Source organism: Acanthopagrus latus, chromosome 6 (assembly GCF_904848185.1).
Source record: "Acanthopagrus latus isolate v.2019 chromosome 6, fAcaLat1.1, whole genome shotgun sequence".
NCBI classification, from domain to species: Eukaryota; Metazoa; Chordata; class Actinopteri; order Spariformes; family Sparidae; genus Acanthopagrus; species Acanthopagrus latus.
In genome coordinates, this window is record NC_051044.1 from 19,767,260 (window position 1) to 19,789,089 (window position 21,830).

The following is a 21,830-nucleotide window of genomic DNA, read 5'->3' on the forward strand; positions in this document are numbered from 1 at the left end:
GCGGTCTTGTCATCTGATGAAGATCCCTCCTGAGTACCGTCCTTTGGAAGTTTTCTCGGTACGTCAAACTGGGAGGAGACCCCATGGACCCAGAGCTCACTGGAGGTATTAGATATCTCATCTGGGCTGGGAATTCCTCATGACTCCCAGGCTGAACTGAAAAATGTAGCCGGACAGAGGGACATCTGAAAATCCTTAGTCAGCCTGCTGCTACTATGACCCAACCACAGAAAAGCAGAAGAAAACGGATTAATGGTTTATTAACAGTGACCATAATAACTTTCCTATCAGTTTTACTACTGGTCCAATTTGCAAATGTGTATTCCCTGAACCTCTCAGTTGATATTAAATTTCCATGGGCGCCTCTGTACCATGGACGAATAATAAGAATTGGACAACAGCATCAAATGTGGAGTGCCGTCCATTTCCATGAAAGCTGCTCAGCCAAAAAAGTTTGACTTCCCGTCATGAAAAGACCAGGATTTTCCATGTGAGAGTTCTGCTGGCCCTCTGCCAGTAGAACCAGCTAACTGACAGTTTAGCTCTCTGCTCCCTTCAATGGGGATAATAATGATTCAATTGTGCGGCTCTTCTAGGCTTTCCAAATGTTATCAGACCAAATTCTGAAAGGGAAGCGAGTCATTCCACTGGGTTCGTAACGCTCAAAGAATGATATCCACCTGTTTTCACTATGCAAGCTTGTGGGAACTCTTTTGGGCCAAAGCGTGTCACGTGATAGTTTGGCCACTACATAAAATTGGCTTTAAAGCCTGGCGGTCTTCCAGGGGGCTTGCTTTGTATTTAATTGGAAAGACTTACAACCAATAGGGATAAGAGCACCTACATGTGTCATACAAGTGAATGTGAGAGGGGAGCATGGATTTTAATAAACCACTGAGTCCTTGCTTTTAATCTGGCCCAGTGGCCACTCCTACACACTGCAGGAAAATTTCCCAGGGGACCCAAAACCTTTTTTCCCCTTAGAGCACGATTATAAAAGAAACATCTGTGAATGTGTTGACAGGACACCAGGCACTGCAAACAAGGCCAATGAAGAACTTTTCTATTATGACATTTTGCTCCATGGAGGTTTTATACCTGTAAAATGCTCCTCGAGCTGAGTAAAGTGATTTTTAAACAATCTGTGATGTCATCACAATGTGAATTCCATGGACCGAGCGGGAACCTGCAGGCTAGGCCAGCAGGAGAAACTCTACTGTGCATATTTAACGATACACACAACCAGGAAGTAAAAAAAAATGTTTTTGTCATATGCGCTGGGCGAGCAGTTCTCATTATTTTGAATGGATGCCATCTTTGCGTCTGGTATCTAGTTTCAAAGCACAGCTGAAATGTAAGCTTGCTAATTCCCAGTGAATCATAGGAAAGCTGGCCAGGTATTAGTAATCTCAAAACAAAGAGCAGCATGAATCGTGGCCTGCTGCTTTGTTTGTATTGACTTTGTTTTGATGTCTTCAGCTCAACACTACATAGATTGCTTGTAGTCCATCCATCCCGTATGCACTGGGCCAAAAGTCACCATTTAACACGCTCACTAGTTAAACCAAAACACCAGCAGTGCAGTTGTGCCTTTGCCTTCTGATAATTGGAGCAAATTAAAATTACGCCTCCAACATCTAATTATTCTAATATGAGTGAAGATTCAGCAACTGGATTGTCTCCAGTCCCATGAGATCATATTTTGTACATGCACACAAGTCATTAGCCTGTGTACACAAGATATAGATCCATAGCATTGTACAGTATGAGAATCATTATGCAAACAAGATATAGAAATATGACCTTTTCGGACCCTGAGGGCAAATTGGGAGCAATTTTGCGGACAATCCAGTTGCTGATTTTTAAAAAATGGAGTATTCAGCATTTTTATTGACACCAACATTCAGTCCAAAGGTCTCCCTTAAAAGTTCATAAGGCTCTGTCACGAGCACGTTCGCCTTTTATTCTGAAGGCCTCTCGCTGAGCAGGAAGTGTTATTTTGGCAGGTGTATCTCAGTTTGACGCAGGTGAACTCCGGTTTAAGGCTGGGTTCGTGACGTCATCATAGTAAAATGCGGATCCTTTTTTCCAGTCCGGCCGGGAGAGGGATTATGACTATCAGCATCATCATCAGTCACTGCGTGTGCACTTCCTGCTGGGAATGAAACGACACATTTAGTGTGAGTACATTTTTTTTATTCTTGTGATTCACGGGGGGGAAATACTGTTCTGACATGATGTGAGTCTTGGAAAAGAGGCACAAAGTGAAATGCATCTCGGATGGAGTTCCGCGTTTTTCAGTGAAACAGGGTAACCAGGTTGGGTAAGTGAAGAGTGACTCTTCATTTCCACTTTACTGAGAAAATTACACAATTATGATAAATGTGAGTTTGCACAGAGGCTAGAGAGTCAGAGGGATTGAAACTGACTGACACATGATAATGTGACCATACATGGACAGCATAACAGCATGTTTACTCAAGTACTACACTTTGTGGTTTAATTGAGTATTGGGCATTTCCATTGTATGCCATTTTAAACTTTTTGTCCACTATATTTAAATTACAAACTTCACAGATTAAGATTACATTTATAGAAACAGAGACCTATTGTACACTTATACTAATATGCCATTTTGGTAATGATTTACTGCCCTAAAATATCATTAGATTTCCTTCACGCGACCATGCTGTCTACACACTGATGCATTAATAATAATCAATCCAGCACTATAATATGTGATTCTGTAACATTTACTGTGGGAATTCTCCTATCGTGTGTACTTCTAGTTTTGAATTGGGATCCTAAGAGATATTTTACTGGCAGGACTGTAGAAGGTACTGACTCTTATTTGGGCATTATTGCTTATTTTGCTTAAATAAAAAATGAATCCAGGTGGTGGGGAGGTATTATGCACCAGATACACAATTTATGTCAGTGCTGCGACTGATCATTATGTTCATTTTGATTCCGCCGATTAGTTATTTTAATTCTAAATATGTCAGAAAATTGTGAAAATGTTTATTTTGTTTCCCAAAGACTGATGTTTGCAAAATGTCTTGTTTTGTCCACAAAAGAGCACAAACAAAAATATCCACGTTGAAGAAACTGGAATCAAATAATTTTTGGACCTTTTTTCTTAATCAATTAATCAAACAGCTTAGGTGATTGTTAAAATAGTTGGCAAATAATCGATTAATTGCTGCGGCTGTAATTTTTATGGTTTATAAAAATCAGTTTTGTGCGAGGATGCAGCCTCACCGATCCAGAGCCTAACACAGGGATTTTATGGAGACCCATGTCGTCCCCATTGAGTTTCTTTGGGAATATTTATGTCTATGGATAGCAAGCAGGAGATGTCTTTGTCCTTCTATTGACTAACAACTTTTTACAACGCTCTGCTGTGCTGCCTTCTTCTTACTTCCCTCTCTGTCACAGCACAAGAAAATAATATGAGCAGCTGAAACCATTTAAAAAACACAGATGGAGAGACTGAGTGGGGCAATCGCTGATGGTCAAATTATTCTGAAATCATACGAAATCGAGAGAAACAGTGCTCTATTAACATTAAAAATAAAGCCTGACTCTTTCCTCTGTGTAATCATTGCTAATCAAGCCTCTGCAGACACTCATGTAACAGGTCAACTGAGTGAGGGTGAGGTTCCTTTTTATAAGACAGGAGTTTCACTTCCCTGTTTTTAAGAGCTACTTCCTTATGTTCAGCATTTTCCAGCGCAGTAGGTGTTGATACGTAAGTCAGTATAATTTCCATTAGCTCACTTTGGAAGAAAGAGACTCGACCTACAGTCACTGTGGTTGGTAAGGCGTCATCTGAAGAATGGATTCACTGTCACAAATTCATTGGGATTTGAGTCTGGATTTACATAGTGACACAGTGTCTGATTGCAGGACAATAACAGGAAGCTTGTTCGATGTCGGCGAGGATCGACAGGAACCCTGAGCCCAGCAGTAAGAAACGAGTCCTGATCTTTTGGAGAAGCGACACATGAACTGATAAGGTGGTGGTAAGCAGATCATAACTGATATATACGCTGACAGTATGAAATCACCTTGTATATCCATAGAGAGCGAATGCATCATGGTTGAAACAGGCTGAATTAAAAGTAAGGTATGTCGTGGTTGTATATGTGTAAGACCACGGTCACTGGGAGACCTCCTCTCAGGACCTGCTCGTCCAGGAAATGTAACTTATGAAAATACAGTGGATATAGTCCACGATCAAACTGCACAAACTGGTAATTTCCTAAGAGAGATGACGTTAATATAAATATTTTGTATGATAAGCAAAGAAATTTGAATGTTTTGGCACTTGAAACATTTTAGTCTCCAAGATCCCCACGAGCAGCAGTATGAACAGTTAACTTAATAAATCGAATATGAAGCTCAATGAACTAAAGCCTTCTTTGCAGTTTCTGGTAATTTTGTGGAGGACTCATTCTTTAGTATTTTATTAAAATCCTGTTGCACACTGTATAATTTGGATTTGGTTATACATGGTAAAATGTATAATATGATAATAATGCACAGCAGGCAGAAAAGGAAATGATGTTAGTGGAGAAACATTATACACATTATAAACATTATACAAACTAAAACATTATTAGTAGCAGGAAAATGATGAACATCATCAGTATCATCAGATCTCATCCAAATCAAACAGTGTAATGGACATCACTATCAAAACACCACAACAGCAATAGCCGACCCGGCAGTATTGACTTTTTCAGTCGATTGGTTCACCATTTGGATCCAGACATAAAGGTCGGGTGGTTCTGGAGAAAGATAGTTGATTCACATTCAAATGAGACTTAATAAACAATAGTGTCCTGAACTGAGCCACCAACCCAAAGCATCAACATTAAACACCCTGGGAATGAGACTTAACAATCAACTGCCTTTCTCCAGAATTGCTGACTGCACCTTTGAAGATCTCTTCAACTATGGGACAGATTTGTTTTATTCATTTGTTACTGGTGTTACTAGTGGTCGTGAGTGACCCCTGAACCTTTCCTCTGGCACCACCATGAGCTGGACGGAAATATCTTGACAACAACATATGATTGGATGGATTGCTGTGAAAATGTCAGGTCCCTGGATGGTTGCTCTTACGACTTTATTAACTTTTCATCTAGCGCCATCATCAGGTAGAAATACCAATTCGTCCAAAAGTTTGGTTTTACAGGCAAATACCTGCACAAACTAAAGACACTGACATCAGCCTCAGCTGTGCTTTGTGACGGAGAACGTTTCCTCAACATTGGCATTTTGCTAAAATCACTGTTGTACCAAAGTACAGACTCACAAAGCCTCAAGCATGTCTGTACACAATATGTTACCCACCTGTAGTCTATATAACGAGTGATTCGTGTATATGTAAGCGTATGTTATATAAGTTTACTGTACAGCTCTGTGTATTGACCTGTATTTACTAGCTGTGGATCTGTGAGCTGGTGAGATGGAGGAAGCGTACAGTGAGCTGTACAAGGAGTTCCTTCGCCTGAGGTCACTCTGCCTCAAACAAGCAGCTCTGTTACATCAACTCGCGACGGCTCTGCAGGAACAGCAAGGTCCGTATGAAATCTATCGTAACTCCAAAGTCCTTAGAAACACGTGTCAGTCAGGATTCACTTAACAATTTTTTTTTTTTAAACTGTCTGCCTGCAGCTGCAGCCCTTCCTAATGGGGAGGGGGGTGATATGATGTCCATCCCTGTGCAGTGCACCCAAGAAATCCCTGAATGTCTCCTTGAAAATCCTCAGCCACTAACAGCCACAGCACACAGCGCTGCAGCGCAGTGTTGCGTCGTCGATCGCCTCTCTAGAAATGTGGGCACTTTCTCTGATCTCCTCGCTGAAGATATGTCCAAGCTCTGTATGGAAGGGCCTCATCGGACTAAGGTAAAGCAGGAGTCGGGGCAAAGTGTTGCACCTTTGCTGACCGTGGACTCCTGGATGTGGCAAGGAGCTTCTTCGAATGCCTCAGGAAATGCCTTGCAAGCAGATCATCTGTGTGGAGACGTGGCGATGCGCACAGTTAGGGTAGGTGTCTTTACTAGACAAGGGCAGTGGCTCTCTGATCTGTCCTTGTTGCTCCTCAAAACCTCCATGTCTCCCCCTCTTTGTTTGTGTCAGATGCTTGCGACAGACAGACCCTCCCTGCCCGCCGACTTGCGGACTCTGTCTGACGGGATGCTGATGTCAGACGTGGCGCTGCAGTCTAACGTTTGTGAGTTCTGCCAGGCAGCTTTCCCCGGAGACACAACCACCAGAGGAGAGTTCCTACGACACCTTTACACCCACATCACCTAAATACCTAGATATGTCTTTTTCTCCCGATATATGAGATATATGTTCATATGATGTGCTGTGATGGAGCAGTTCTACCTTTGGAAACAGTGCTGAGTAGACCTGTTCTTTATGTGGTTAGCTGTTTGCCTGTTTGGGTGAACTGTGCAGATGCTGGCATGATTTTCTGTCTCTGAAATGTGAACTGAAGGGTTTAAATAGACTTACTATGCATCACATGTATGCAAAATACTGAGATATTGTATTGTAAAGACTCATTTTCCCATATTACACAAAACTGTTTCTTACTTTTTCTTCTGTTGAAACTAGTGTAAATCTAAGCCAATCTAGACCTGAGCAAAATGATACCAAAACACACCAAAACTGTCTCTGTGTGGCCAGATACCAGTAGTTTGCTCGCTGTTTAAGCTATGTGGCTCACACAGAGTATTGATTATTAACCATATATAATCACTGCGCAGTTTGTAGTTTCGACCTGCAAGAACTACGTTTCCTCTTGTAATTCATCTGTCTTTCACGTGGAAGCATCCCTACTTAATGTACACTGATTGTGATCCTCCCCAGATGCCTTAATGTAGCTCATAATAATACCTGTGAAAACACTTTTTCTACTGTGGACAGCAAAAACATGTAGATCTTTATGGCTTGCATTCAGTTGGAATTGTAATAGGATGTTCATTGTTGAAATAAAAATATTAACTTGTGTCAATTTTACTTTTTCTTGGGCCAGGAGGACAAAAAATATCGGTAGTGTTTATATGGGACAGTAAATTATGTTTTTTTTTTTTTTTTTTTTTTTTTTTAAATTTGTTAGACCTTCTGTGTGCTGTTGATAAATTGGCCAATACTGTCAGTTGTAGACAGGGAGACACAATGTTATCCTTGTTTGAAATGATAAAAGGCAATTGTTAGAAATATAATAGCTAGGTTTCTACCTGATATCTGTTGTAAATGTGGCGGACACGTTTGTTACAAGATTACATGATTAACTTGTTATGAAATGTGTTCATCAGTGCCGGCCAATGTATATATATAATATATATAATGTTATGTAACTGTAACTTTGTTTGCTTTGGTTTTAGATGCAAGTATTTCACAAGCAGTCTCTTAATTAGAGACAGAAAAAGCTGTTTCTGTGCAATGAAGACTGTCTGATCGTCACGTCTTGGCTGATCTCTGCACTTCAGTGTGAACACAGTTTCTTGTCAAGACTGCTTTAATTATCCCACCAGTTCAATCATATTTTTCAAGCTTGGATAAGCAACACAAATTAATTCATTTAATCTGATTAACTTTTATCACTGAACCATTATTGTACATCCCAGTAAACATCATTCAAAACGACATCTGCCTCATCTGGATGATCCAAAAGAATATTTCAGACATTTGAATACAGATAATTGGACTTCCTAACTACATCAGCGGTCATCTCGCTGCTTTTTGAAATGTTCGCAGTGGAGCGTTATTAGACTGACCAGCTGTCTGCAGCTCAGCTCTGTGTTACTGAGGAAACAGCGCAGGCTAAGAATAGACTCAAAGATTGAACTCCCTAATTAGTGGTGCCGACAGCTGATTGATGAAGGTGGCGCCCTTCATCTGTTGCACTCATAAACACAAAAAGAAAAACAACTTGGATATTGTTGCTCATGTATAATCAAGTGAGTCAGTTATCAAGTAACTTTATTTATACACTGATCAGCCACAACATCATGCCCTCTGACAGGTGCATAACACTGATCATTTCATTACACAGAGCACCTGTCAAGATATATTGGGCAACGTGAGAGCAGTCAGAGCTTGAGGGTGTTGGAGGCAGGACAGTTGTGATGTCTAGACAATGAAACGTGGTCCAAGGAGGCACAACTGGTGAACCAGCGGTCAGAGGTAGGCATGAGGAGCGAAGAGTAGACTTCTGTTCTGATCTTACAGAAGAGCAACCGAGCGCTAGTTTCTGATAACGCACATGGTGGCTAAGACAGAAAGCTGTCAGAACACACAGTGCAGCTTTAAGTGTATCGGGCTGTGTGGTTGCTATGCTCTCTCCATCTTTGAGCATCAGAGCAAGACCGTGGTGCAAAGGAAGAATGTGACCTGGTCTCATCAATCACGGTTTCTTTTACGTCATATGAATGACTGGGTGTGTGTGTGTGTGTGTGTGTTTTACCAGGGGAAGAGGTGGCACCAGGGTGCACCATGGGAAAGGGAAACCCTTGGTCCTTCATGGGCATTCATGTGAGTATTTCCCTGACATCTACCACCTACCTTTGTGTTTCAGGAATAGGTTGAGGAAGATGACAAAGAGCTCAGGGTGCTGACAAGGCCTCCAAATTCCTCATACCTTGATCTGATTAAGCATCTGTGATAAGTGCTGGAAATGGTCCGATCCTTGGGTTTCCCCACCTTGAAACTTGACTTCAGGTATCCACGGCTAACTTCTTTGTGCGAGACACCAGAGGACACCTTCAGAGGTCTGTAGGGTCAGTGTCTTGGTGGATCAGAGGTGTTGTGTTAAATTGGATGTCATTAAACTCTTCAACAAAATAAATGCAGGACTAACAATATTTCTGACAGTGTCAAATAAAATCTGGGATCGCACTGACTGTTTTACACAACGTTAAAGATCGTAGTTCTGACACCAGTGAAAGTCATAAAAAGTTAATTTAAATAAAAGTAATGGATTTGGTGTATTTAGTGTTCGACTGTGTGACAGTGTGTCTGACCTAGGAGGGTCTTACAGGCAGAAATAGAACATCATATTTAAAGTTCTGTTTTCATTAGCACATAATCACCTGAAATTAAGAAATATTATGTTTTCATGACCTTGCAGTGAGCAGTTGCAGTTTTATATCTACAGAGGGGAGCGGGCCCTCTTCCACTGAGTCCACCATGTTTCTACAGAAGCCGAGAAGGGACAAACCAAATCGTGACATTAGATAGGACCACCACAGAGGAGGGTGGGTGTTCAATCAGTTGCAATCTGTAACCTCACTGATACTTGCAGCTTAATCCTACACATTGGACCTTTAAGAGAAGGTAATGCAACTTTTTTATATAAAGATCCCCTGTAACATCTGACCATGTCTCTCATCACTGGTCCTGTGGTGGAGGGAGTGTAACTCAGGAACATGACTGAGAGTCTACAGTATGCTACCTCAAGCTAAATACTAACAATGATGATTATCTCAGCATGTTGATATTTATAACTCATAATGTTCACAATCTTAGTTTAGCTCCTTAGCATTTTAACATTTCACTAATTAGCAGTAACATAAATTACTGCTGAGACTGGTGGGAATGTCATTAGCAAACTGAATTGAACAAACTGAATTTCTAAGATGAGGTGGCACAAAATTTAAATTAAAAGTGTTTTTTTTTTTTTTTTTTTTTTTTAATTTTTTTTAAATTATCCTCTCAAAACCACAAACGTGTGTAACTCATTTCATGCCAAACCATCCTATGGAGTATAAGAAAAATCAAAAACGTCACCTTCATGGTTGCACTAGACGAAAAGTCACCAAAGTCAACAGGACTCATCCTCTGGGGGCCGCGAATGTCTTGTACTAAAAGTTGAGGTATTTCAGTCTGACCTGCAGACACTGCCATCCCTCATAACTGCAACACTTGATTTTAACAATTAATATTAAATCAATTGTACGCCACCCTACAGAGTAATAAATAAATAAATAAATAAATAAATAAATTCAGTGAAGGTGTCTGAGGTTTATGTCGCGTGTCTTGATCTTCTCTGATGTCTGTAAATCAAGTGAGGGAGGGCCGTGAGTGGATGAGTGCTGATGACATCGCTGGCACAGGTGAGTCATGCCGGCACGGAGGCTTCGGTGCAGAGCGTCAGCGCAACAAACAAGACGGCAGCAGAGGTGTTGCTGGCTGTGTGACGCAACTCCTGCAGCCTCTTTGACACATCGGAAGAGCCAAGAAAAAGGAAAAAAAAAAAAAAAAAAAAAAGATTCCTTGTGGTGAAACAATGCAACACTCTGTGGCTTTAAGCAATAAAATAACATTTATTGAGATGTAACAAAATAAATAATCTGTTCTGCAACATAATAAACTGAGGAAGTTACTAATGCTCAAGAGACAGGCAGGTGTAACTGATGCACAGCAAGCTACCTCACTGACATACTCTGTGATTACAAAAATCATTATCACGAGCCTCGTCATAACATGAAGTCTTAACACATTGAACAATTTCAACTGGGACAAATAGGCTGACGTAGCTTGTAAGAGCTGCTGTATCAAGAGTCAAGCACCATGAGATTTCATTCTGCAAACCTCTGCATGAGTTTTCTTCTTTTTCTAAAGATTAGTCATCCTAATTCACTATGAGTCTCAAATGACATAAGTTATAAAAAAAAGGGAAACTCACATAAGGTTCACCTAGTTAATATCTAACACTACAGAAATCATCCTAAAAACACACTTCCATATTGTAAGTTACCCACAAAAAACTACACTAATCACCACATTTCCTGTGGTAAATGTCTTTTTTTTTTAATTCTCAAAATCTCTCTGTGTAGTTTTTAATGGAGAATCCTCAAAATCTGTACAATCGCTGCTGTAGGACAGGGCCCTCGAGCAAGACCCTGAAACCTGGCGTCAGTGTCAAGAGAGCCAGCTGGAAAATCGGCCAGAGATCGATTAAGCCATCATCTGCGTTCTCTTTTCATGCTGCTGACTTAAGAAAAGGTGTTGTAAGCACATTTCCACAGAGTAAAAGATAATGAAAAGCCTGAACTATTATCTCTTGCAAACACCAAATCAGCCGCTTGTGCAAAAAAACATCATTACAGAAAGATGTGAGGGAGTGGACGATGAAGAACCAGGTCGTTATACCTCTTGAACCTCAGCATGCCTGATCTCATGGTGCAGCAAAGGATAAAAGGCCTCTGAACCTGACGGCGGTGTCTGAGTGTGATCAAGATCAACATATGTCACAAACGCTAATTTATCCTCATCTGTTGAGTCTTAAACAATATCTAACACACTGACTTCAGAACCGAGAACATCCATTTGTTTCCTGAGGGGTGAGGAGCTGCTTAGAACGTTAACAGACTGTTCTCATACTGTAACTTTCTGTAAATGTAGATAAAAGTCTCCCTGTGAAACCACATTTCCTTTGCACTACTACAGCATGTCACAGCGCGAGTTCAGAGTCCATTTCCAAAGTTGCAGTGCCCCCTGCTGTGTTGAGCCCAATTCATCTGAAACACTTTAAACACCCTCCTCACAACAAATTGACTGACAAATTATCAGGTTTTTCTTGATAAAATCAGACACTCTTTTCCCATCATCAGTACATGTGGTCCATGTATTTAAAAAATAAAACAAAAAAAGTGTCTCCTCTACATATTTACTGAATATAAAGTCAAAACATTTTCAACTTCGGTATTTAGAAGTCACTGCAGGTTTATGATCTCAGTCGCTGGTAAATTCTGACATTTACTGAATTGAATTTGAAGCAGGTATGAGTCTTCTCCTCGTCAGACGTCAGTGATGAAAAAAAACAAAACAAAACAAAACCTGCTCAGCAACAGCCTGTGTGGCTGAGTTCAGTGGCAGGCCTAAGAGCAAGTTCCCTGATGAACGTCGGGGCCTCCTCATTTCCCGCGGTGGTTAGAGTCATCTTTGGTGATGCAGGGGCTACTGCTCCTGCACGCTGTTATCGAACTCCGCCTCTCTACTTTAATGTCAATGTCTGAGGAGAAAGGTAAAACTTGAGATGAGATATGATGAAGAAATGAACTGAGAAGTCAATTAAAGCAACATTATGTAACATTTTCCCCTTAAAGTAACAGCTTCAGAATCATGTTGATGGTTCAGTGTCTGGTAACAGGGTGAACGGTGTCTCTGTCTCAGCTATCACTTGTTTCTGCACTATGTAACTTCAGTGAGATGGTCGGATCACAGCCGTACATACATGTTTACTGCAACACACAGGGTTTCAATGCATAATTATGTTATGACATAATGAGTTTTGTCTGCAGTCAGCACCCACATTATGTCTGAAACATCGTTACAGACCGGGGATTTGTTTTTACGACTGTGGTGTCGCCCTCAGAAACTGTGGGAGGCGCCAAATTGTCCAAAATGTCAATTTCTACATAATGTTGCTTTAAGGAACCAATGCCAGTCATAGAACCGATGAAACATATATTCATTCAACCTTTATCTATACAGGGTGGCCCAACGAGAGCTGTTCCTCTCTTTTGTTATCTGCACCCTGTGTTTATAAGACAATGAACAAAAAGTCCATTTAACCAACACATATAATATATATTGTATAATGCATGTGCAATACAAACAAACCAAACAACAAACAGTCAGTGAAAACACATCCTTTCACACTATTCCAAGTCAGCTAAAAGAGTCTTAAACTGCTTAAACCACCTTTAGTTTACCAATGTTGGTATTAGTATGGTGGTTTTAAAGGTCTTGATGTAGAAATCTTGGGATCAGGTGCCGTGCTCACTTGATCTCAAGGTAAGAACATGTAATAAACCCAGGTTGTTGACTGAGGAGTGTTTTGTAAACATATAAACTACAGTACAGTAAAATACATATAAAGAGCACCGAGTGGATCTTTTCACATGTAGGTGGTGCCTGTAACACCCTAAAATCTACTGTGAACTGGGTCAATTGACTGGAATATTACATTTCTAGCTTAATGTGTTTTTGCAAATCTTATTGGAAGTCAAGCGCTCCTAATGTTAAAAGTAGCATTATATATAAATTGGCATTTTGAGCGAGTTGGCGCCCCCCACAGTTTCTGAGTGTGACACCACACTCGCAAATACAAATCCCAGGTCTGTAACGATGTTTCAGACGTAATGTGGGTGCTGACTACAAACAAAACTCATTATGTCATAACATAATTATGTGTTGAAACCCTGTGTGTTGCAGTAAACATGTCTGTAACGCTGTGATCCCCCCCTCTCGCAGAAGCCACATAGTGCAGAAACAAGTGATAGCTGAGACAGAGACACCGTTCACCCTGTTACAAGACATTGAACCATCAACAGGATTCTGAAACTGTTATTTTAAGATATGTACCTTTTAAAAATCAACGGCTGGACAGCAAATGATCATAACACAGACAAAAGACAAATATAAAGCATTGTGATCAAGATAGAACCAGTGCTTGAAAACCTCTGAATAATAGTTTGGGGAATTTCAGCAAGAAACTCTCCCACGTGGAGTGAAGTCATCATGGTTCATATGACCAACTCAAGCTGTTGAGTAACGAAACGTCTGCAAGTGTAATTAGCTTTGGGCTGGTGATATGGTTGTGATGAAGTCAACAACTCAAGTGAACAAAATGTGCTACATATGAGATTACAAGTCATGAATTTATTAAATAAATTACAATAATTTTGCGTATTTGTGCTGACACAGTTACCTCTGATGTTGGGTTTTGAGTGTTTGGAGTGAAAGAATATTCATTTATTGACTACTCAGTTATTTATTTGCTAATTCAAAAGACCCTCGATGTTCAGCCACCAGGTGGGAATAACTTAAGAAGAAGGCAATTTGTCATAACACAAAAATTTAATAGCTCACATTCAGCAGCACAAGGGGGAAAAAAAACAGCTGGTTAGATTAATCAGATTGTGTGTACAGAATGATGTATGACAAAAGGTATCCTGACGATATGAACCATCAGCGGAAGATCAGTTGTGGCAGACGTCAGAGACGTTGAAAGGAAGTGAGAGAAAGTTGTGATTAATGAAGCGAAGGAAACTTGGATGAGTAAACGAGAGAGTGAGTGAGAGAGAGAGAGGAAAAGAAACAAAGTGAGGGAGATCGACGTCAGAGATGAAACATATGTCATTTTTTTTGTTGTTTCCGCAGTCCTTTTGGTAGAGGGAGAAGATGTATAAAAAAGACTGTGCCATTTCCCTGCCCACAGGTTTTATTTTTGTACACTGTCGCTTGGTGAGTCAATGCAACGCCCCTCCAATTACCTCCCACTCCTTCGCCCCCACGCCCCATCCATCCCGCCCTTCAGCCCACGCACCTAACACACTCTGACGTCAGTCGCTGCTGAGAGGGGGGGTCCGATTCTGCCACCCACGGAGTACTTCCTATCCCCCCCCTCTCCCTCCCTCCCTCCCTCCCCGCCCCCTCATGTCTTTGCTGGCTTCCTTCTCCGCGCTTCATCTCTTCGGCTGGCCATCACAGCCCAGAACGTCCAACTTGCCCAGATCATTGCGTTTCTTTTTTTTTTCTCTCTCTCTCTCTTTCTTGCGAGAAGCTGTGATGCATCAGAAAAATGCTACAGTAACGGGGTATTAAGGAAGTGCTATAACAGTGTAACACCCCCCCTCCTCCCTCCATCTTCTCTACCCTCCTTCTCTCACTCTTTTCCTCTCTATATTTCGCTCTACACCTCCTTCTGTTTCCCCCTCTAACTTCTATCCTCTCTAATTTACAGTCTGGTGAAGTTCAGCTGTGCATGGTGGGAGGCGTCACCTAGCGTGACTCAGTAGAGTTCAAGCACTGGAGCAATACAATATTCATTGTTCGGGAGGTTAGTGAGTCTCTGTCTGACATTATTCAGTTCACCCCAACATCAACATGCTTTGTTTTTAATTCAACCTCGAATTCCAAGTTCAAGAAATAGTTTGATATGTTAGGGGAAATAAGCTTTCTGGCTTTCTCACCGAGAGCAGGATGAGAAGACGCGTACCATTCTCATGTGTGTACATGAAACACGAAGCTAATGCCAGCAGCTAGTTAGCTTAGCATTAAGACTGGAAACGGGGGGAAATGCTAGCCTGACTCCGACTGATGGTTACAAAATCCACCTACCCGCATCTCTAAAGCTCACTTATTAACACTCGATATCTTGTTTGTCCAAGTCTCTCCAAAAACCAAAGTGTAAAACTGCTCCCAGCCAAGAAGTAGTTCAGCACATAACCCCTCGCAAAATGGCAAAATTGTGATTTTTTTTTTACACATTAAACAAACAAAGACAAAGAAAAAGAAGATAACAGGTTCTATGTAACACAGCATAAATTACAATGCTGTCTGATGCGCTTGGAAAACAGGAAAGGGTAGGCTACTTCAGAAACCAGAGGTGGACTCTGGGGCAGGGATTATTTAGGGGCAGGGGTAAAAAAAAAAAGGGCACCAAAAGCATAAAGGGCACTGGAAGGGCACCCTAGAGGACACTTTTCATGTTTTATCAAACATAGAGGTATTCAAGAGGGCACTTTGACTGCATTTTCACTTTTGCTGTTAGCTGTTTCCCCCTTTTTCCAGGCTACGTGCTACAATAAGCTAACTAAAATATACATCTAGCTATCTAGTTCCAGTTTTGCCTAGTGGCCACTTGTAGTATTGCAGCATAAGACTCTTGTATAACATCTATGTAACTATTGACATTACACTCTGAACTGCTGACAAAGTCAAATATGATTTTTGATCCATTGACGTTTTATATTAGTAATTCCTAGAGACAAGAAAAGCAATTTAACAATTGTAAAAGTCTACTGGCGGAGCAGGAAGCCATGGGCGGGGCCAGCAGGAGAAACACTGTGCCAATCAGTGGGCCACAAAAGCTTAGAGACTTTGAAGCGTTCTGCGATACATCTATGCATCTCATCGTCTGCCAGAGCGCAAATAAGCCTTTTCCCAAAATGTCGAACTATTCCTTGAACCTGAACGATGTAGGGCAAACACTACGAAACGGACTTTTATTGAGTGTCTGTCATTAAGCACAAAGTATTGTTGAGTCATTATTTGAAAAGTCACCTGTAGAGTGAGTCCCTTCTGACCCCAGGCTGATCTTGCCAGCCCGATCATGTGACACCATCCGAGCCAATCGCAGCCCTTCGTCCATTAGCGTTTGCTGTATGAGATGGCGACTCCAGCTGGCAGGGTTGGAGGTGTCAGTGTGGGGTCGGGGCGACGGAGACTGGTTGCACTGTGAGCCGATGTCTAACAGGACAGACAGATTTGGGTGTAAATGCTGTCGTCAAACACCACGGTCTTATAGAAACACGATGATCTACTGACCAGTGCAGAGAAAACACATTTCTTTCTTTACCGTGTGATACACTGTCGAGGCTTTCTGCAGATAGGCTGTCATCATCTGCTCTCTGATTCAAACCCTCTGGGCCTTCCACTCCGAGGAAAGATGACACACTCTCGGGCACAATCACCTAAAACACACCACTGTCAGTCTATTGCTGATGATCTGACAACCTGAAACTTGGCTACAATTACACACGACGCCGTGTATTAGAATCACACGTTCATCTGTACAAAGCCACGCTGCATGTTGTTAACAGGTGGCTGCAGCGCTGCACTGAAGAACTCACCTCGTGTCTCGCTCTCTTGTGGGGCAGCAGGCTGTTCTCATCTGCATTTGTTCTGCAGGAGATAAACAGTTCACACAGTTCAACGTGAGAGTTCACTGACAAAAAAATCTTGACTCAGTGTCCACGTAAGAGTGTTTCTGCAGGGCTTTCGACTGCAAAGTGTTGGAGGTTGAAGGCTCAGAAAAACTGACCTTGATTTAAGATTTTCTATTGAGACAATCTTTTCTTTTAAGTAGATGTTCTTGCGCAGGAGACAAGAATCCACACTGAGTGCAGCTTTTATTGAACTTGAAAAATTACCTGGTACATCATTTTTAACTACTGCAAATGCATTTTTGATGAAGGGTGTTTTTGACCAAAACTAAAATAACATTTTGAATGATTACACAGTCCAACAAAGACACTATGAACACCTATCAAGTCTAATATATTTTATTGATTCAATGGATACTTTCATAAATATTTAGTTATGGTTTATGCTTTGTTTTGGCAATTAATCATTATAAAGGGACATTTTGTTTAAAAAAACTGCTGGTATTTACTCTTAGAAAGGTCATATAAAAATGTTTTGCGCAAGTGAACACACACACACACACACACACATACAGTGGGGGATTTGTGTATTCCTGTGTGGCTCCTATGTTCAGCTCATTATACAGGAACACTACAGAGGTTGGAGTTCAATTCCCACTGTGATCTGAACCAGGTTCATTGTGAAAATGAAGAAAGTGGTGGAAGTGTGACTCACAGAAACCATGTGGCACTTAAATTTACATCTATTTCACAGGCGGCTCGTTCTAACACGATGCCACTCTGCCATGCCGCCATGCAGGAATCGAACTTGAGCAGAAACTTAATTCCCTTGATTTTTCAAGGAGCAATCGGGACCCAGCAGGTGTGAGGTGTGCTGTTCACTCTGTTCTATTGGGCGGTGCTCCTACCTTGCATGCTTGAGTGTGGAGGTGTAGGCACATTTTCTCGCCACCTGCCGAGCCAAAGAAAAGAGTTCCACCCGTCTCAGCAACAGGGCATTGTCGCGCATGCAGAACTGGGCTGCGGCTTCGTTGATGATCAACTGAGGAGAAAAAAGGCACTGAGTGACGGCAGGATGGACACGCAGACAATAAAGACAACACATACTTTTCTCTGAGACATTCAAAGGCTTCATCTTGTCTCTGGTGCGTTTACCTCATGATGCGTGAGCTGCTTCCCTTCTCTCCTCTTGGAGTCGAAGCGTCCGTAGATCAGACTATACTTCCGGATCTCTTCCTCTTTGTTCATGTCCTGGGACCCCATTTTGAATATGTGTCCCACAGTCTTTGCCATCTTCTTGTTCATCCTCAGCAGAGTCTTCACCTCTGCAGGATCGGACCTGGGCAGGGTCCTGAGGAGCCTCTCCACGCTCTCCACCACTGCCCTCGCCGTCTCCCCATCCAGCTGTCCTCCGGGCCAGGCCGACAGGGCTGCGGGAGCGAAAGAGGCCGAGGGGCTCGGAGATGTGGAGGGTCCTGGGGGACATGTGGACAGCAGAGGAGGGCTGGGCGGCTCCTCTTCTATTCCAGATGCAGAGGCCAGGGTGCAGTTCCCATCGGGCTCCGGGCTGAGCCAGTGCGGGTCCATGGGTGACAGTTTTTCCCTGTAGTGTGTGTCCGGAGGCTGCGGGGAGGCCTGGGAGCAAGGGCTTCTGGGACTCCCACTGTGCATCGGAGTAAGACACGACCGATCCTCCCTCTCACAAGGAGACCCCGGCTGCCCGTTGCTCACAGACTTCCTGGGCCCACCTGCTGGTCCACTTGCACCCGTCCCGTCCACCTTGAACAGAGGGATGCCCCCGAGAGGCACGCTGGAGACGGGCTGGTTGAAGAGGGCAGGGTTCGCCGCCCAGTCTCGGAGGGCCTTCTGCAGCCTACGCACGTGCAGTGGCTTGGTGGCCATGCCAACTAGTGCCATGATCTCCAGAAACTCCTCCTCTGCTGCCTCGCAGAGCTGCTGAACGTCGTCACCACCCTGCTGGATGAAGGTTTCATAATAGGCCAGCAGGTTGGCCCTCTGCAGAACCCGATAGAGCTGCAGCTCCCCAAGTGTGCGTGGCAGAGACATGGCACACTGCACTGGAAAGTTTAGGCAGGAGAAAGGAAAGACATGAACCTGCAGGTGGAGAAATCCTCTACAAGTTATTCATTTAGACTGAGACTTGGACTACACCTGGTGTACCTGACACACACACACACACACACACACACACACACACACACACACACACACACACACACTTCTATGTTGGTCAAGCATGAATAAAACCATGATCAGAGGAAGTTTGTGCATGTTTTTGGAGCAGCTTCCTCCATGTAACTGTGCCTACTTTCAGTCTATTTAAACATATTTTTCATTTAAAGCCTCATATGACTAAACAGTTGAGGAAACATGATCATCTCTTACCTTCTTCAGGTCAGGCAGGCGGATGTGCACTGAGGGAACTGGCGTATTTACGCAAAGAAACAAAAAAACAAAACAAAGAAAAAAAAAAGAAAATTGTCTCTCCAGCCACCCGGTGTCACAGGTCGTTACTCCCGGACTGAAACTGACAAAGACATAACAACTAATCTCGGCTCGTCTGCCAGACAACAGCACGTTCCGTTCAGACAAGTGGAGCCCGCTTTGGATTATTCTCTACAGTTCACACAGGGAAAAAAAAAACCGAGCGCTCCGGAGCCAGATGTTGAGCAGAAGACACCCCGCTCAGACACACAGCGCAGTTGCTCTCCTGTTCGTTTTTTCTTACCCTGTCGCCTTACTGCTGAAAAAGCTTCCCCGGCTCAGATTGGCGTAGTAAATCCCCTTTGCGTATCGTACCTCGTCTGAAATCACTGGCAGAAATCCTCCTCCGGCGCACCGTATTGGTTGCTGGCTGCCCTGTCTGTGTGGGCTGGAGAATGACGGGGGCGGACTGCAGCACGCCATCTGACCGAAAAAGAGCCTTCCTCTCCCGGTAGAGAGGCGGCTTTCAAATTGGAGATGTGGGTGGTGGTGGTGGGGGCTTGAAATTAACCCTCTGCGTCTTCAAGATTGGTCTTTTGTGCAGAGGCTTTAGGGGGTTCCCACAGTTTGGTTGCCGTGTCACGGACCCCCCTATACGAGCCGTCAGCACACCGACACTACAGGCGCACAGAGGACAGTGTACAGACGTGACAGATGTGGACCACGAGCTGTTTCCCCCCGCCCACCTTATTTCTATAGAAGGTGGGTGGTCGTACATTTTCGACCCTGGGGTGAAACCCAATTGTCCCCCCTGTACTTTTCCGAGTGCTGGTCGCAAATTTAAAGGGACAATTCACACAAATCAGCCTCTGAAATCACCCAAACTATCAGTGCACCATCCGTCTGTCAGTGCACAATCCAGGATCTGCCGTCACCAGCGTGTATGACCGTCTCTACTGCAAATGTTGTTTCTGTTGTATTGTTAGGAGCGCCTGATATCAAAATCACATTACACAATACAGTTTTTTTTTCCTACGTGATATTGTCTTGAGTGGGCAAACCAGGGCTCATTACACTTCTGTTTTGTAATTACCACCATACTAAATGCCTGAGGTGCCACCACACACACACACACACACACACACACACAGTGACTGCACTGTATGGTGTTTGCTGTGCACCAGTTCTTCGCATGCAGCTTTAACCTTGCTGGTTTCCAGTTAAAAACAGCAGCAACAACAGAACACAACAGTAAGCCATCTGTCACCATCCTGCTGAAAAAAGCAAACCTTAAACATTTACCAAACATTGTTCATAGGATTTTATTAAAGGGTAACTCCAGCAATTTTACACATTAAAGTGTGTTTGCAGGTCTTGAGGAGTACTACTGCACTTGTGAAAAAAAAAAATAGTATAAAGCTTTTAGTGGCTAGAGTAAGCTGTGTGTTATCTGATAAATTGCCTCCGGTCATGTCGCTCAATGGCTGAATTGCATCATGGGTAATGTAGGCAACAGGTTTTGAAAAAAGTTCACTGGGCTAGCATCGCACTCGTATGACACTGCTGGACTCATCATGGACATCTGATTGATACATCACCACCAGAGATATCACCTTTTCATTCCACTCATTCTTCTTCCTTTTCAAAACGTGCCGCCAACATTACCTACAGTACAACTTTGCCCGTGAGTGACGTCACTGGAGGGAAATTTAAAAGATTAAAAAAACCCTTCATACTAGTTTCTTTCACATGTGCAGAAGTCCCCACAAGGTTGTAAACACACTTGAATGTGTAAGATCGGTGGAGTTACTCTTAAATAAAACCCAAAGTATTCTCTGAACAATGTCTGGTAAGATGTCCATTTTTCAGCAGGATGGTGACAGATGGCTTATTGTCTGGAGAAAAAAAAAAGGCTTTATACTGTTTTATTCACATATGCAGCAGTACTCCTCAAGACCTGTGAACACACTTGAATGCGGAAAATTCGTGGAGTTACCCTTTAACGCATTAGGGGGCGTTTGCAGCTTACTGAGAACATGATGTGTGTTGTCTCTGTGTCTCTGTGCTCCTGCAAGATCATCTTCCTTTCAACAAATTAGAGAGAGGATCGGGGTGAGTAGGAAGTAACATACATGATATGGAGAAACCAGTTTTAGGTTGTGATAAACCCCATGGCCAAAAGTATTGACACATCCAAACAATAAACCCACAAGTTTAGTGTATCAAAGTGTATCAATCAATCAATCAGTCAATCAGTCAATCAATCAATCAATCAATCAATCAATCAATCAATCAATCAATCCTATATCTGACAGGGGAGCAGAAGAGAGAAGTTAGAAATGGTGTAAATAACTGATCTATAAATTTGTTTTTCATGAAAGCTTCAGAGCTGGATAAGATTTGCTGATGCAGGTGAACAAGACATCATAGTGGGTGAGGCACGACATGAAGAAAGCACAGATGACTTTCACTCATGAAAAAAGACGACGGAACAAATGATTCCACAACCATTTTTAATGGCCCTCACACAAGCAAAGGCCTTCTTTGACCAGTTGCTATTGTATTGAATGTAAAAAAAATGTGAGCAGATGTCTTGTGAACAAACAAAAGTTGTGTTTCAATACATAAAACCAAAGTTACAAAAATTAAAAAAAGCAACAAAATCAAAAACGAAATGATGTGTTTC

At 42.5% G+C, this 21,830-nt stretch overlaps 2 protein-coding genes across 8 annotated transcripts; one reads left to right on the forward strand and one right to left on the reverse strand.

Annotated features, from left to right (window-relative positions):
* Nucleotides 1–2,045: 2,045 nt before the first annotated feature.
* Nucleotides 2,046–7,030, forward strand: zgc:113184 (uncharacterized protein LOC553745 homolog). 6 transcript variants are annotated; one of them, XM_037101397.1, is made up of 5 exons: nt 2,046–2,180; nt 3,910–4,025; nt 5,454–5,588; nt 5,686–6,059; nt 6,153–7,030. In XM_037101397.1, exons 3-5 carry the CDS (start codon nt 5,477–5,479, stop codon nt 6,327–6,329), a joined length of 663 nt encoding a protein of 220 aa, XP_036957292.1. In that variant the 5' UTR covers nt 2,046–2,180; nt 3,910–4,025; nt 5,454–5,476; the 3' UTR covers nt 6,330–7,030. The 6 variants fall into 6 exon arrangements, with proteins under 6 accessions (XP_036957292.1, XP_036957295.1, XP_036957296.1 ...); XM_037101400.1 differs by having other exon boundaries at nt 3,910–4,019; XM_037101401.1 differs by lacking the exon at nt 2,046–2,180 and adding an exon at nt 2,232–2,323 and having other exon boundaries at nt 3,910–4,019.
* Nucleotides 7,031–10,324: 3,294 nt separating this feature from the next.
* Nucleotides 10,325–20,467, reverse strand: nab2 (NGFI-A binding protein 2 (EGR1 binding protein 2)). Of its 2 annotated transcripts, none has more exons than XM_037101369.1 (7): nt 19,106–20,467; nt 17,855–18,814; nt 17,608–17,741; nt 16,667–16,718; nt 16,393–16,507; nt 16,098–16,283; nt 10,325–12,039 (listed from the first exon to the last, which is right to left on the reverse strand). In XM_037101369.1, exons 2-7 carry the CDS (start codon nt 18,764–18,766, stop codon nt 11,942–11,944), a joined length of 1,497 nt encoding a protein of 498 aa, XP_036957264.1. In that variant the 5' UTR covers nt 18,767–18,814; nt 19,106–20,467; the 3' UTR covers nt 10,325–11,941. The 2 variants fall into 2 exon arrangements, with proteins under 2 accessions (XP_036957264.1, XP_036957263.1); XM_037101368.1 differs by having other exon boundaries at nt 17,855–18,777; nt 19,106–20,466.
* Nucleotides 20,468–21,830: the final 1,363 nt, after the last annotated feature.